The 12,561-nt window shown below is 40.6% G+C and overlaps 1 protein-coding gene across 3 annotated transcripts in view; it reads right to left on the bottom strand.

Moving 5' to 3' along the window:
• STOX1 (storkhead box 1) overlaps positions 1-12,561 on the bottom strand; it is a 50,832-nt gene that overhangs the window by 642 nt on the left and 37,629 nt on the right. Inside the window, exons 2-3 of one of the 3 annotated variants that reach the window (XM_047826190.1) lie at positions 8,676-8,828; positions 3,598-5,953 (exon numbers count right to left, since the gene is read on the bottom strand). In XM_047826190.1, the coding sequence (XP_047682146.1) occupies positions 3,598-5,953; positions 8,676-8,828 (2,509 nt within the window). The remainder of the gene's footprint in view (positions 1-3,597; positions 5,954-8,675; positions 8,829-12,561) is intronic. The other 2 variants (XM_047826191.1, XM_047826192.1) reach the window with 2 other exon arrangements.

Raw genomic sequence — 12,561 nt, 5'->3', positions numbered from 1 at the left:
CTGACTGAGCCACCCAGGTGCCCCTAAAGTGCTCCTTATATTTTAAAGGCTTCACAATAGCACCTCAATTATTTGGCAGCTGCTTTCCAAGAAGTTCATATTTTTTGAACATCTTCTCAGATCCAATATCAAGTATATTCTAGTCAGAAACAGTAAGTTCCTTGGTGGCTGGCTGGCTCAGTCAGAAGAGCGTGTCACTCTTGATCTTGGGCTTGTGAGTTCAAGCCCCACACTGGGTGTAGAGATTACTTAAATAAACACACAAATTTAACAAAAAAGAAAGAAAAAGAAATAACAAGTTCCCTAAAAAACTCTTCTCTACAAGTGAAGTAACCCATACCTTGAGTAATTTCTTTTTTGAGACGTCATATGAAAGAGAAAAGCTGACCATAACATTTTTCATATTGACAAGATTCCTTTCTAAGGAGCTGTAGGCTAGGTTAGTCCCTTATCTAACACATCTGCCTTGCTTCAGCCAAGTCACATTACTATTTGGGCATTTTGCTTTTGACATTCCCCTTTTCTCACCTTGCATCCTCTCCATCACTTGCTCATTACAGTAAGATATGCCTTGGGGCTCCTAGGTGGCTCAGTTGGTTAAGTGTAGGACTCTTGGTTTTGGCTCAGGTCATGATCTCATGGTTCCTGAGACGGAGCTCCACATCAGGCTCTGTGCTGACAGTGCAGAGTCTACTTGGGATTCTTTTTCTCCTCTCTCCCTCTGTCTCTGCCCCTGTCCTGCTCCCGCTCTCTGTCTCTCAAAATAAATAAATAAACTTAAAAAAAAAAACTAATATCACCGTACTTTAAAAAAAAAAAAGAGATGCCTCAAAAATGTATCCTCCAATAAGTGTCCCCCCAAACATTTCATTACTTTTAATTCCACATCTCTTCAGCAATTACAGAGAGTTTCCACTTCATTTTTTTTTTTTTTAAAGTAAACTCTACCCCCAGTGTGGGTTTCCCCTGAGCCAGCCAGGTACCCTCCACTTTGTTCTTGAGTTCAATTCGGCTACTTATGTTTTGTTGGTCTACTCAACTAAAGTGCAAATTTCCTATGGGTAGCAACATCTTGTGGGTCTTCTCTGTCCCTCTCATTCGTAACAATTATGGCACAGAGTTGATGTTCAAATGCTATCTTCTCTTCCTTTTCTTGATTATACTTATAAGTCTTTTAAGAGAACCATATTATACGCAATTTTTTAAGAAATCAAATTTCTCGGGGTGCCTGGGTGGCTCGGTCAGTTAAGCGTCCGACTTCAGCGCAGGTCATGATCTCACAGTCTGTGAGTTCGAGCCCCGTCTGTGAGTTCGAGCCCCGCGTCAGGCTCTGTACTGACAGCTCAGAGCCTGGAGCCTGCCTTGGATTCTGTGTCTCTCTCTCTCTCTCTGCTCTTCCCCCACTCATGCTCTGTCTCTCTCACTCTCAAAAATAAATAAACATTAAAAAAAATTTTTTTTAAAAAGAAATCAAATTTCTCAAGATTTCACAAATTTAAATTCTCACACATATCCTTGACAAATTTAAATTCTTGCATGTCCTTGACATGCAAGTCAAGGAGCAATTGCCCTTACCTGTTGTGGGTTTGATTTTGTTTTTGTTTCTGCTTTTTTTTTTTTTTTTTTAGCAGCAGGCAAAGGTTTATTAGAATATAAGATTAGAAAGGAAGAATAGTAGAAAAGCTCTCTTTACAGAGAGGGGACATTTGAAAGTAAATGCCCAAGGACTATAGGCAAGGGTCCTTGTTTTATGGGGTTCTGGTCAGCCCTCTGTTTCTGCTTTTGCCAAAGTGAAAGGGGACCCATAGCTTGTTGGTTTACACTACCATTGTTTACTTTGGAGACAATATGTGTTGATACTTTCAAGACTTGATATGAAGAGCACCTGGATGGCTCAGTCGGTTAAGCCTCTAACTCTTGGTTTTGACTTGGGTTGTGATCTCACAGTTCGTGGGTTCGAGCCCCCCTGTTGGGGTTGTGCTGGCAGTGCGGAACCTGCTTGGGATTCTCTGTCTCTTCCTCTCTTTCTGCCCCTCCCCTGCTTGTGCTCTCTCTCTCAGAAAACAAAAACAAAACAAAACCAGAAAAAAAAAAGACTTGATATGAATTAAACAATTCTTTCAAGCAGAAAAGATCTGTTTCCCAATAAGAAGTAAAGATATATTTTTAAACTGCAGACCTCCAGGAATTTAGCCTAAGGTAGAGTCAGAAATGTCTGTAAGCATTTATATGTGAAAACAATCCACTGAAGATTGATTTATTACGGCAAAAAAATGGGAATCTAAATGTCAAAGGAGGGAAAATAATAGTTATATAAATACTAGAGTCCACATAACAGAATACTAAGCAGCCATTAAAACGAATGAGTTGGATCCGTATGTATTGATTGCAGGATATGCATGATACGTTAAGTGAAAAAAGAAAGTCACAGCTCTGTATGATCTGTTGTTAAAAAATAATTATATTTCTTCTTTTTAAAAAAAAAATAATTATATTTCTAAATGCACAGAAAAAAGTCCGAAAGAATATAAACCACACTGTCAACAATGTTTAGGTCACCTCAACGGAAAGGCAATGGAAAAGGTTGGGGAATGCAGACTGTCAGTTTCACCTTTTGCATTTCTGTATTACTTTTTCAAAAGGAAGTATATAATAATTTTGTATAATAAAAAACTGGTAAAGATATATGCCAAATTTTAAGACGACCTTTTTGAAAACTATTAAATAACCTCAGGGGAATGTTCACACTGTACCCTGAAAAAAGCACTATGCAAAACAGTAATGACAGTATAGGGAAAACATTTAGACAAAATACATAGATCAATATGTTCAGACTGAAGTGTTATAAATATACCAAATATAAAAGGATTTTTTAAACACATCTAAACGGTAGGGTGATTATAGGTGTTTTTTAAAATGCTTTTCAGTACTTCTCAAATGTTCTATTATGTGCATATTACTTTCATAACACGTACAATGTTTAATTTAAACAAATAAACATGGAGGGGCGCCCTGGTGGCCCAGTCGGTTAAGCCTCCGACTTTGGCTTACGTCATGATCTCACGGTTTGTGAGTTTGAGCCCCGCGTTGGGCTCTGTGCTGACAGCTTGGAGCCTGGAGCCTGCTTCGGATTTTGTGCCTCCTCCTCTCTCTGCCCCTCTCCCACTTATGTTCTGTCTTTCTCTGTCTCTCAAAAAGAAATAAATGTAAAAAAAAAAATTTAAACAAACATGGAAAAGATTGGTGGAAAATAGCTGCATCTCTTTCTGAACTGCGTAGAACCAGAAATATAAGTGAAAACTTCTAGCCCTCAGTTCAGGAAGTGCTTCATTTATAGCAGTTCCTTCCTATATTTAGAAATAATTCAAGATTTAGTAGTAGTGGAACAAATTTTGGTTCACATTCAAAATGAACTCTATCCTATTATGTAAGAGATTTCATTTTAACTTTATACAATTCATTCAGTAAAGGCTGGCAGAATTCTATCACTATAAAAAGTGTATTCAGGGGAGTCTCCTACTGGGTCATTCAGTACTCCCTTGAGTGTAATAATTCCTGAGGAATAGTGGCTAATCAAACACTTTTACATACACTTACCGTGGAGAATCTATTCCACTGTCTCCCGCCATGCTGTGATTTTCTGTTCCTTCCAGATGACTGTGTTCATGTTGGACATCCTGAGCCAACACTGGCCTATGTGAAGGGCTGAAAAGTTCTAACTTTTGCATGAACTGTTTTCTCACTTCCTGATTCTGAGCACCCTGACTCCAGCTAGCTGGTTTCTTTCCTATGTCACCAACCAAGTCTTGTAGGGTTTCAGTCTCAGAAGTGGCTTTCCTTGTGCTATAGTAATCAAATACACTTCCATCAGTATCTGCTGAGGCTTGCACACATGTAGCAACACTGGGTCCGTCTTCATAGTTAAAACTGGACCGAGTCCCTGAATTGAGGCCACAGCTTTCAGCAGAGAGTTTAGGTGTTTGGCTTTCACCTGGGTTAGTGAACAACCCAGTGGGTTTGTAACACTCATTTCCTTTAAGCACCTGAGGCTCAGACCTGTGTATTCTGCGGTTGTACTCAGTCAGAAATCTTTCAGTCCCCTTTTGTTTTCCTAAATGATTCCACTTGCTTCCCCCTGTAAAGGAATACTGAATGCGGCCAGGCAGCATTTGACATAAGTCATCATTCTCAGAAAAGTCCTCCTCATCTAGATATAATGAACTACAGGCTCCATCATCATCTTCCACTTCCTTCTGATACAAGGCCTGGTTATTCTCAGAAAGCCCTTCGTTTTCTGGACTCACAGTCTTTGTTTCCTGGACAAATGCCTTTCTTACTTGTGTTTCTTCTGAGTCTCCCTCTTGTCTCTCAGGTTGTCTCAAACAGTTCATACTAACTGGGTAATCCAAAATACCAAGATTTTGGAACTGGTGTATTGTTTTATCAACTAGTCTACACGCAGAGGAAGCATGGCCTAGAGAGGAGGAACCTTGTGATGGCAGCACATACTGTGTTTCTTTTGCGTCCCCTAATGTGTCAAAGTGAGAATAACTTTTCCTCAAGACTTCAGGGATTACCTCATTTTTTCCACCATACACATCGTGTCTCCTCAGGCTTTCCCTAAAGGAAAAACATTTACTACCATTTTGCAAAACACTACCTTGAGAGTGATTTAAGAGGGGATCTCTAAAGTCATCACTGATAGGCTTGACGGTAGAGTTATTCATAGAAATGGATTCTGCTGTCAGTTTATCTTCATACTGTTCAACACGTGGCTGTTTGCCTTTACTCTCAAAGATTCTTGAGGAATCCAAAGACCTTGACCTTTGGAAAGGCTTTCCCTTTGGTCCAATCTGACCTGGTTTCAGATCACTGGTCTGGATGTCGTGCCCTTTGGTTGTTGGGTTCCCTCGGTAAGACAAACCCTGGAAAGGATTACTAATTCGCTTCTTGTAAAGCAAATGGGAACCTAGCATTGATGGATTCTCATCAAGTGGTTTCTGAACTAGTGCTTCATTTGGGCTTTGAATTCTGGAGGTGGGCTGTGCAGCAGGGGACTTGGGATGTTTCTCCAGTCTAAGGCTTCCTGGAGGAGGCTCACTTCCCTGACTCCTGGCTTTGTGTCTATCCCTATGAGAATGGCCCCGCCTTCGAGGCCTTGCAGACCGGCCCCGTCTTTTCTTAACTCCCTCTTTTGAAGGATATTTATGCCTGACTGTCAGCAGATCAGTGGAAGTGCCCTGGCTATTGTATTTTTTCTGTTCTTCGTATTTTTGCATTAGGACGGTATGTTTGATTAAATTGTCAACAGTCAGAATGGGATTAATTCGTTTGATAATCTCATGTTCAATGTCTCGAGGGATATTGTCCAAGTTATCTTCATCTCGAACAGGCCATTCTTCTGGTGGAAACTGGGCAGAGAAACTACTGTGCTCTATTCTGGACTTCTCCTTTCTGGATATACTACGCCAAAAGAGGCTAAAGCCAAACTTCCTGCCTTTTTCTCTGTCTTTCGTGTATGGTAAAGGTTTGGTGCTTTCACAGACGTGATTCCCCTCAGACAGGGAAACTGCTTGATTCTGTCCCAAAGATTTGGATTCCCGCAGACCTTTCTGGCTTTTTCTAGTCACTTCTGCAGCAGCCGGTGTTTCCTGTACATCCTGAGTGCACAGATCAGGGAAACACCGGCAAGACTGACAGTGAGAAATGGGGGCAGCCTTTTCTTGGGCCAACTCTGCACAGCTCTCCACGCTCACCAGATAAGTAACGCAAGTTGGCATCTGGCAGCTTTCATCCGATAGGTCTCTCTTATTTTCATGGGGCGTTATATTCGTAATGAAGTAAGTCTGAGGAGTGACTATGAAGTATCCTTCTCCAGTGTGATAAATTTTCCTTTCTTTAATCAGAGTTCCCAGAGTGGTATAGAGAATATCTTGAGGTGGAACTGCGATGCCTGAAACAAACAAGCATTTTATTACACTGATAGATTTTGAATGAAAAACATTTCAATGCCTGAAGTCAGTAAGTCAGAAATGACCACACATTTGCCTGATGAACCCAGAGCTGACTGTAACACAATTAATATATGTGATTAAAATGCCAAAGAGGCATTAATAATAATCATAACTTAATTGAAAAATGGGAATATATTTTGGCCCACACAAAGACATAGGGCTTAGTTAATGTTTAAGTAGAGAAAAAAAATGAGTCCACTCAAATACAAACACTAAGCTATATAACCCCATCATAAATTTATTTTATTTTTTTTAATGTATTTTTGAGAGAGCATAAGTGGGGGACGGGCAGAGCAAGACAGAGGATCCGAAGCCAGCTCTGCACTGACAGCAGAGAGCCCGATGTGGGCCTCGAACTCATGAACCGTGAGATGGTGACCTGAGTCAAAGTCTGGCCCTCAAATGACTGAGCCACCCAGGTGCTCCACCCGTCAGAAATTTAAATGTTCACTTCAAGAAAGCATTCTTGAAGAGTTTTTGAAAATAATCACAGTCTCCTAGCTTAAATCTTAATAATCTAAAGACAAAATGAAAACCAGCTTGTGTCAGGGGGAGGGCAAACTATCTAACATCAATATTATGATAGTTTTTCAAACTAGGAAGGTAACAAATCTTTTTAAAAGAAATCTCCGGGGGTGAGGGAGGGCACCTGGGTGGCTCAGTCAGTTACTCATCTGACATCGGCTCAGGTCATGATCTCACAGTTCAGAGCCTGGAACGTGCTTCAGATTCTGTGTCTCCCTCTCTCTCTGCCCCTCCTCTGTTCATGCTCTGTCTCTCTCTGTCTCAAAAATAAATAAACGTTAAAAAAATTTTTTTAAATAAATAAATAAACATTAAACATTAAATTAAACATTAAATTAAATTAAATTAAATTAAATTAAATTAAATTAAATTAAAAGAAATTCCTGGGGTGCCTGGGTGGCCCAGTCAGTTGTGTCCATCTCTCGGTTTCAGCTCAGGTCATTATCTCACAGTTTGTGGGTTCGAGCCCCGCATCAGGCTCCAGAGCTGGCAGTGCCAGGCCTGCTTGGGATTCTCTCTCTCCCTCTCTTTCTGCTCCTCTCCTGTTCATATTGTCTCTGCCTCTCTCAAAATAAACTTTAAAATTTTCCCTTTTCCAAATAGCAGCGTTCAAAACTGTATTTATGTTGTGAAAACATTTTTGAATAACACTGGAAGAAAATACATCATATATTAACATTGATTTCCTTGAGTGGTGGTACCATAAGTGGTTACTTCTCTAGATGTTCTCGATTTTCTACAATGAGCATATTTTACAATGGGAAATTTTTTTAAATACTCTTCTGCAGGGGTGCCTGACTGCATGTTGGGTGCAGATTACTTAAAAATAAAATCCTTAAAATTATTTTAAAGATAATAATATTAATTAATCAAAAAATACTCTCCTACATTCATGCACTGGGATATCATGGCAGCTGCGTAAGAATGAGATAGATCGATATATAATAATACAGAAAGATTTCTAAAATATGTTTTTAACGTAGGCAAGGGGCAGAGAGAATGTAAAGATCTAATTTGGGGTTGCTAGGTGGCTCAGTTAGGCGCCCGACTTCGGCTCAGGTCATGATCTCACGGCTTGTGAGTTGGAGCCCTGCGTCAGGCTCTGTGCTGACAGCTCGGGGCCTGGAGCCTGCTTCAGATTCTGTGTCTCCCCCTCTCTCTGCCCCTCCCTGGCTCATGCTCTGTCTCTCTGTCCTTCAAAAATAAATAAACATTTAAAAAAATGATCCAATCTATGTTATAAAAATAGAACACATATGCTCAAATACAATTTATGAAAGTATACACAGGAAAAGAGACTAGAAGCTGTTGCCTTTGGGAGGTGGCAATGGAAGGATGTGACTGGCTGGGAGGGGGGGAGAAGATGAACTTTCCCTTGTTTTGCTCTGCACTCCTTTCTACAATCTGATTTGTTGTCATAAGCATAATTTTTGAGGGGCGCCTGGGTGGCTCAGTCAGTTAAGCATCCGACTTCGGCTCAGGTCATGATCTCGCGGTCCGTGAGTTCGAGCCCCACGTCGGGCTCTGTGCTGACAGCTCAGAGCCTGGAGCCTGCTTCAGATTCTGTGTCTGCCTCTCTTTCTGATCCTCCCCCATTCATGCTCTGTCTCTCTCTGTCTCAAAAATAAATAAACATTAAAAAAAATTTTTTTTAAAAACCCATAAGCATAATTTTTGAAAAAGTTCCTTTGGAAAGTAAAAGAAATACCCTTATTAAATTTGTTGATGCAGGCCTTTTCCTAGCAGGGCTCTAATACAAGGGTCTACAATAGAAAAAAAAAAAAAAAAAAGTAGATATCGCCCAGTTTATTCACATGTTTAAGATGATTTCTAAATAGGGGCGCCTGGGAGGCTCAGTTGGTTGAGTGTCTGACTTCAGCTCAGGTCTTGATCTTATGGTTCATGGGTTTGAGTCCCATGTCGGGTTTTGCACCGACAGCACAGAGCCTGCTTGGGATTCTCTGTCTCCCTCTCTCTGCCCCTCCCCAGCTCGTGCTCTCTCTCAAATAAATAAGTAAATAAATACACATTAAAAAAAATTTTTTTAAGTTGCTGAAAAACCTCTTTAAAAAAAATGACTTATAAATAGAAAGCAAACACATACAATGAACTAATAGAGAAAACTTGCTGTCCTACCTGGGTAATGTTTCATCAAATGCTCCAATAGTGATTCCTGTGTCACCACAATCTGAGCAACATTCATATCAGATATAGCACAGCAAAGAACTTCAGCCAAAGGTATAAACTGAGATTGAGCTATTGGATTCATTTGCACTGGAAAGACATCACCTAAATTGGAGGTTTAAAAAAAAAAAAGGAAAGGTGATAAATTTGTAGTAAAAAATGTTTAGGGGGGCGTCTGCAGGTCACTCAGTCAGCTGAGCATCTGACTTCGGCTCAGGTCATGATCTCACAGCTCGTGGGCTCAAGCCCCATATTGGCCTCTTGTGCTGACAGCTCGGAGCCTGGAGCCTACTTCAGATTCTGTGTCTCCCTCTCTCTCTGCCCCTCCCCCACTCATACTCTATCTCTCTCAGAAATAAATAAAACATTAAAAAAATTTTTTTTAATATTTGAAATTAGTGAATCAAGAATAAAAACTGAATAGTACATGGAATTGCTATTTTTTTCATCATTTTTTCCTCAGAATCTGTTAACATGATATGTACAATGATAGAGAGCATAGAAGAAAAGTTTTACATTAGGGTCCCTACTTTTTAAGAAGTTTGTAGACTTTGTCACTGCTTTACATGTAAGAGATAGTAAGTCCCCAGATTAAAGGCACAAAGTGCTATCAGAGTACAGGTTGGACAATGCTTATATGGTAATTCTCATCTTTCAAAGCATTTTTTTTTTCCACATTAGCTATCTGAGGCAGGCGGGGATGGGATTCTTCTTTATAATACAGAAAACCTTCGGGGTGCCTGGGTGGCTCAGTCGGTTGAGCATCTGACTTTGGCTCAGGTCACGATCTCGTGGTTCATGGGTTCATGCCCCGCATAGGGCTCTGTGCTGACAGCTTGAAGCCTGGAGCCTGCTTTGGATTCTGTGTCCCCCTCTCTCTCTGCCCCTCTCCAACTCATGCTCTGTTTCTGTCTCTGTCTCTCTCTCAAAATTAAGTTTAAAGAATTTAAAAATTAAATTTAAAAATTAAAAATTAAAAAAAATTAAAAATTAAAAATTTTTAAAATTTAAAAACTTTTTTAAATAAATAAAATTTAAAACATATATAGAAAACCTTCTGAAAGCTCAAGAAATTGTCCCAAGGTCAGACAGCAAGTAGAGTGACAGAAATAGGTCTTCTGACTCCTAATCCAGTATTTTCATCATTCCACATTTTCCTGATTGGAATGATTAGGAAGGAAAGAAAGTGCAGAAATGTTTTTCACAAGCATAAAGCCACGGAACAAAACCATGGAAGGAGGAAAGCACAAGGTATATAAAAGCATGAACAGAATTATCCTGGTTGGATAGAGCTGAAGGGTTATATCAGACCCAAGTGGAAGACCGACTGGAAATGGAAGCTAGACCATATTGTCCTTCCTCCTTGCTAACGTAGTAAATAAATGTCCTTAACTTGCTATTACTCACATTAGAGTTTTAGATTGTGCTGAACATCCAAGGGAATCCCTCAGTTACTTGGACATGAAAGACTAGGACTCAGGAAAGAGATTTGGGAATCAACTAATACAGATGAGATCTGAAACTATGGAGTGGAGTAAATTCTTCAGTGGGAGAGTAAGGAAGAGAGCCAAGGAACACTTAACTACAGGACTGTCTACAGTTAAGAGACAATAGGGGCACCTGGGTGGCTCAGTCAGTTGAGTGTCCCACTCTTGATTTCAGCTCAGGTCATGATCCCAGGGTCAAGGGATGGAGCTCCACATGAGGCTCCACACTGAGCATGGAGCCTGCTTAAGATTCTCTCTCCCCCTCAGGCCCTCTACCCTGCTCATATGTGCGTGCTCTCTAAATAAATAAATAAATAAATAAATAAAAGCCACTAATCCCATAAAAAAGAGAGAGATAATAGAAATAGGGACCCACAAAAGAGAGAAGGCCCCATAATGGGAGTAGAAGGGAGAGAACCAAAAGTAGAATAAAATGCTCCAAAGTGAATAGTAAAGCAACAGTGTCAAAATGTTTGAATGAGATCAAAAGGTTGAGGGAGGAGACAAAACGGCCATTGAATTTCGTGATGAGAAGGGGACCACTGGTGACTTTCATTAAGAGTTGTTTCCATAGAAAAGAATACCAAAACTAAATGTCAAGTTGAAGGGAAGGGAGTTGGTGAGAAAAAAGTAAAGTTAATGGATCCTCCTTCTAAAGCAGGGTTTCTTAACTTCAGCATTTTTGACATTGGTGGCATGATAATAGGGTGACCAACCATCCCAGGATGACCAAAACTCAGGGGTTTCCTGGGACATAGGATTTTCAATGTGATAACTGAGAAAGCCAAAGACAAACCAAGATGGTTGGTCACCATAGCCACATAATTCTTTGTTGTGTGGGGCTGTCTTGTGTACTGTAGCATGTTTAGTCGCATCCTTGGTCTCCACCCACTTCTAGATGCCAGTAGCATCTCCCACGGTTGCAGCAACCATACTTCCAGACATTGCCAAATGTCTCCAGAGGCAGGGGAAGGCAAGACTGTCCCAACTACAAGCCATTGTTCTATACCATTTGTTGGAAAAATCGATTGTGAACGAGGAAAAATTGAATGCAAACCAGCAAGGAGTAGGATCAAGTGAATATGAATGTGTGTGTATCTTGTGATTTTCTTAAAAGAAGATCTCTGCACATTTGGATGCAAAAAGGAAAGGCTTAGCGGAAACAATGTACATGATTCTGGGAGACAGAAGACCAGGGAGACAGCAAGATCCCAGAAGAGAGGCATAGGAAAATGCACAAAAGGCACAGGTAGAAGAACTGCCTTAGAAACAGGGAAGATATTATCATCTGAGATCTGAAAATAGAGAGTGGTAGAACACCAGAAATATACTGAAGCATAGAAGGAAAAAAAAAAACAAACAAAACAAAACATTAGCACAGCAAGGTCATCTGATCTCTGTAAAGTTAAGGCAGGGAAAGAAAGGATAGGAATAGGAGGAAAAAAAAAAACAGGAATGAAGAGAGGAAGAGTGGAAAGGAGGGTGGAAGAACTATTCTTGGAGTATACTAAATAAAAAAAAAAAATGAATACAAAGATTATGAAGGAGCCCTGGGTCTCAAGATGATGGAAGTATGGTTTCTGGCAGGTGAAGTGGCGATCTGCAATAGAAAAGGGTGAGAGCCAGGGAGGCCAGCAGGGCTTCTCGAATTTTAATGTGCATATGAGAATCCCCAGGAGATTGTGCTAATGTGCAGATTCTGATTCAGAAGGTCTGAAGCTGAGCCTCTGATTCTGCATTTCTAACAACTTCCCAGGTGAGGTCCACTTGGGAATGGTAGAGGGTTAGGGTGGTAATGACAGCAATGTTAAAGTAGGTAACCATTCAACAAATAAACATGGCCCTGAGGCACAGGGAGTCAAGTGTAGCCAAAAGGAAGGCAAAGAATTGAGAAAACCTGGTTATGCCCTGCAGTTGATTCCCTTAGTGATAGTGGAGAAGCCAGTACATTGTACTGGTTATTGAGGGGGAAGGAAGGTGGTGAGGGCTGGCAAGGTATGAAAGGTTGTAGCCAGCTGGTGAGAGGCCCACAGTACTTACTGTATCTGCGTGAAGAAAAAGGGCTGTCACAAGGAAACTGGTAAACAGTTTGCTGTTATACATTACATTGGTCTGTTTCCCTGTGTACTTTAGCTTCTCTATCTGGCAGACTGGGGCATCTCCGAACTTGGAAGGTCACAACAGGGCAGAACTGCCGTCTGCCACCGAGGCAACTGAGGTTAGGATCTGCTCTTGTGTACTTGTGGCTATACCACTGGGTGATGCCAGGATACTTACAGCATTCTGAGAAGCTAGGATGAATGGCTAATCGATTAACGTTTCTAAGGGCAGTGATAAGAGATGATGCTCTG

This window comes from Prionailurus viverrinus, chromosome D2 (assembly GCF_022837055.1).
Source record: "Prionailurus viverrinus isolate Anna chromosome D2, UM_Priviv_1.0, whole genome shotgun sequence".
NCBI classification, from domain to species: Eukaryota; Metazoa; Chordata; class Mammalia; order Carnivora; family Felidae; genus Prionailurus; species Prionailurus viverrinus.
This window is presented reverse-complemented; position numbering and strand designations above follow the sequence as displayed.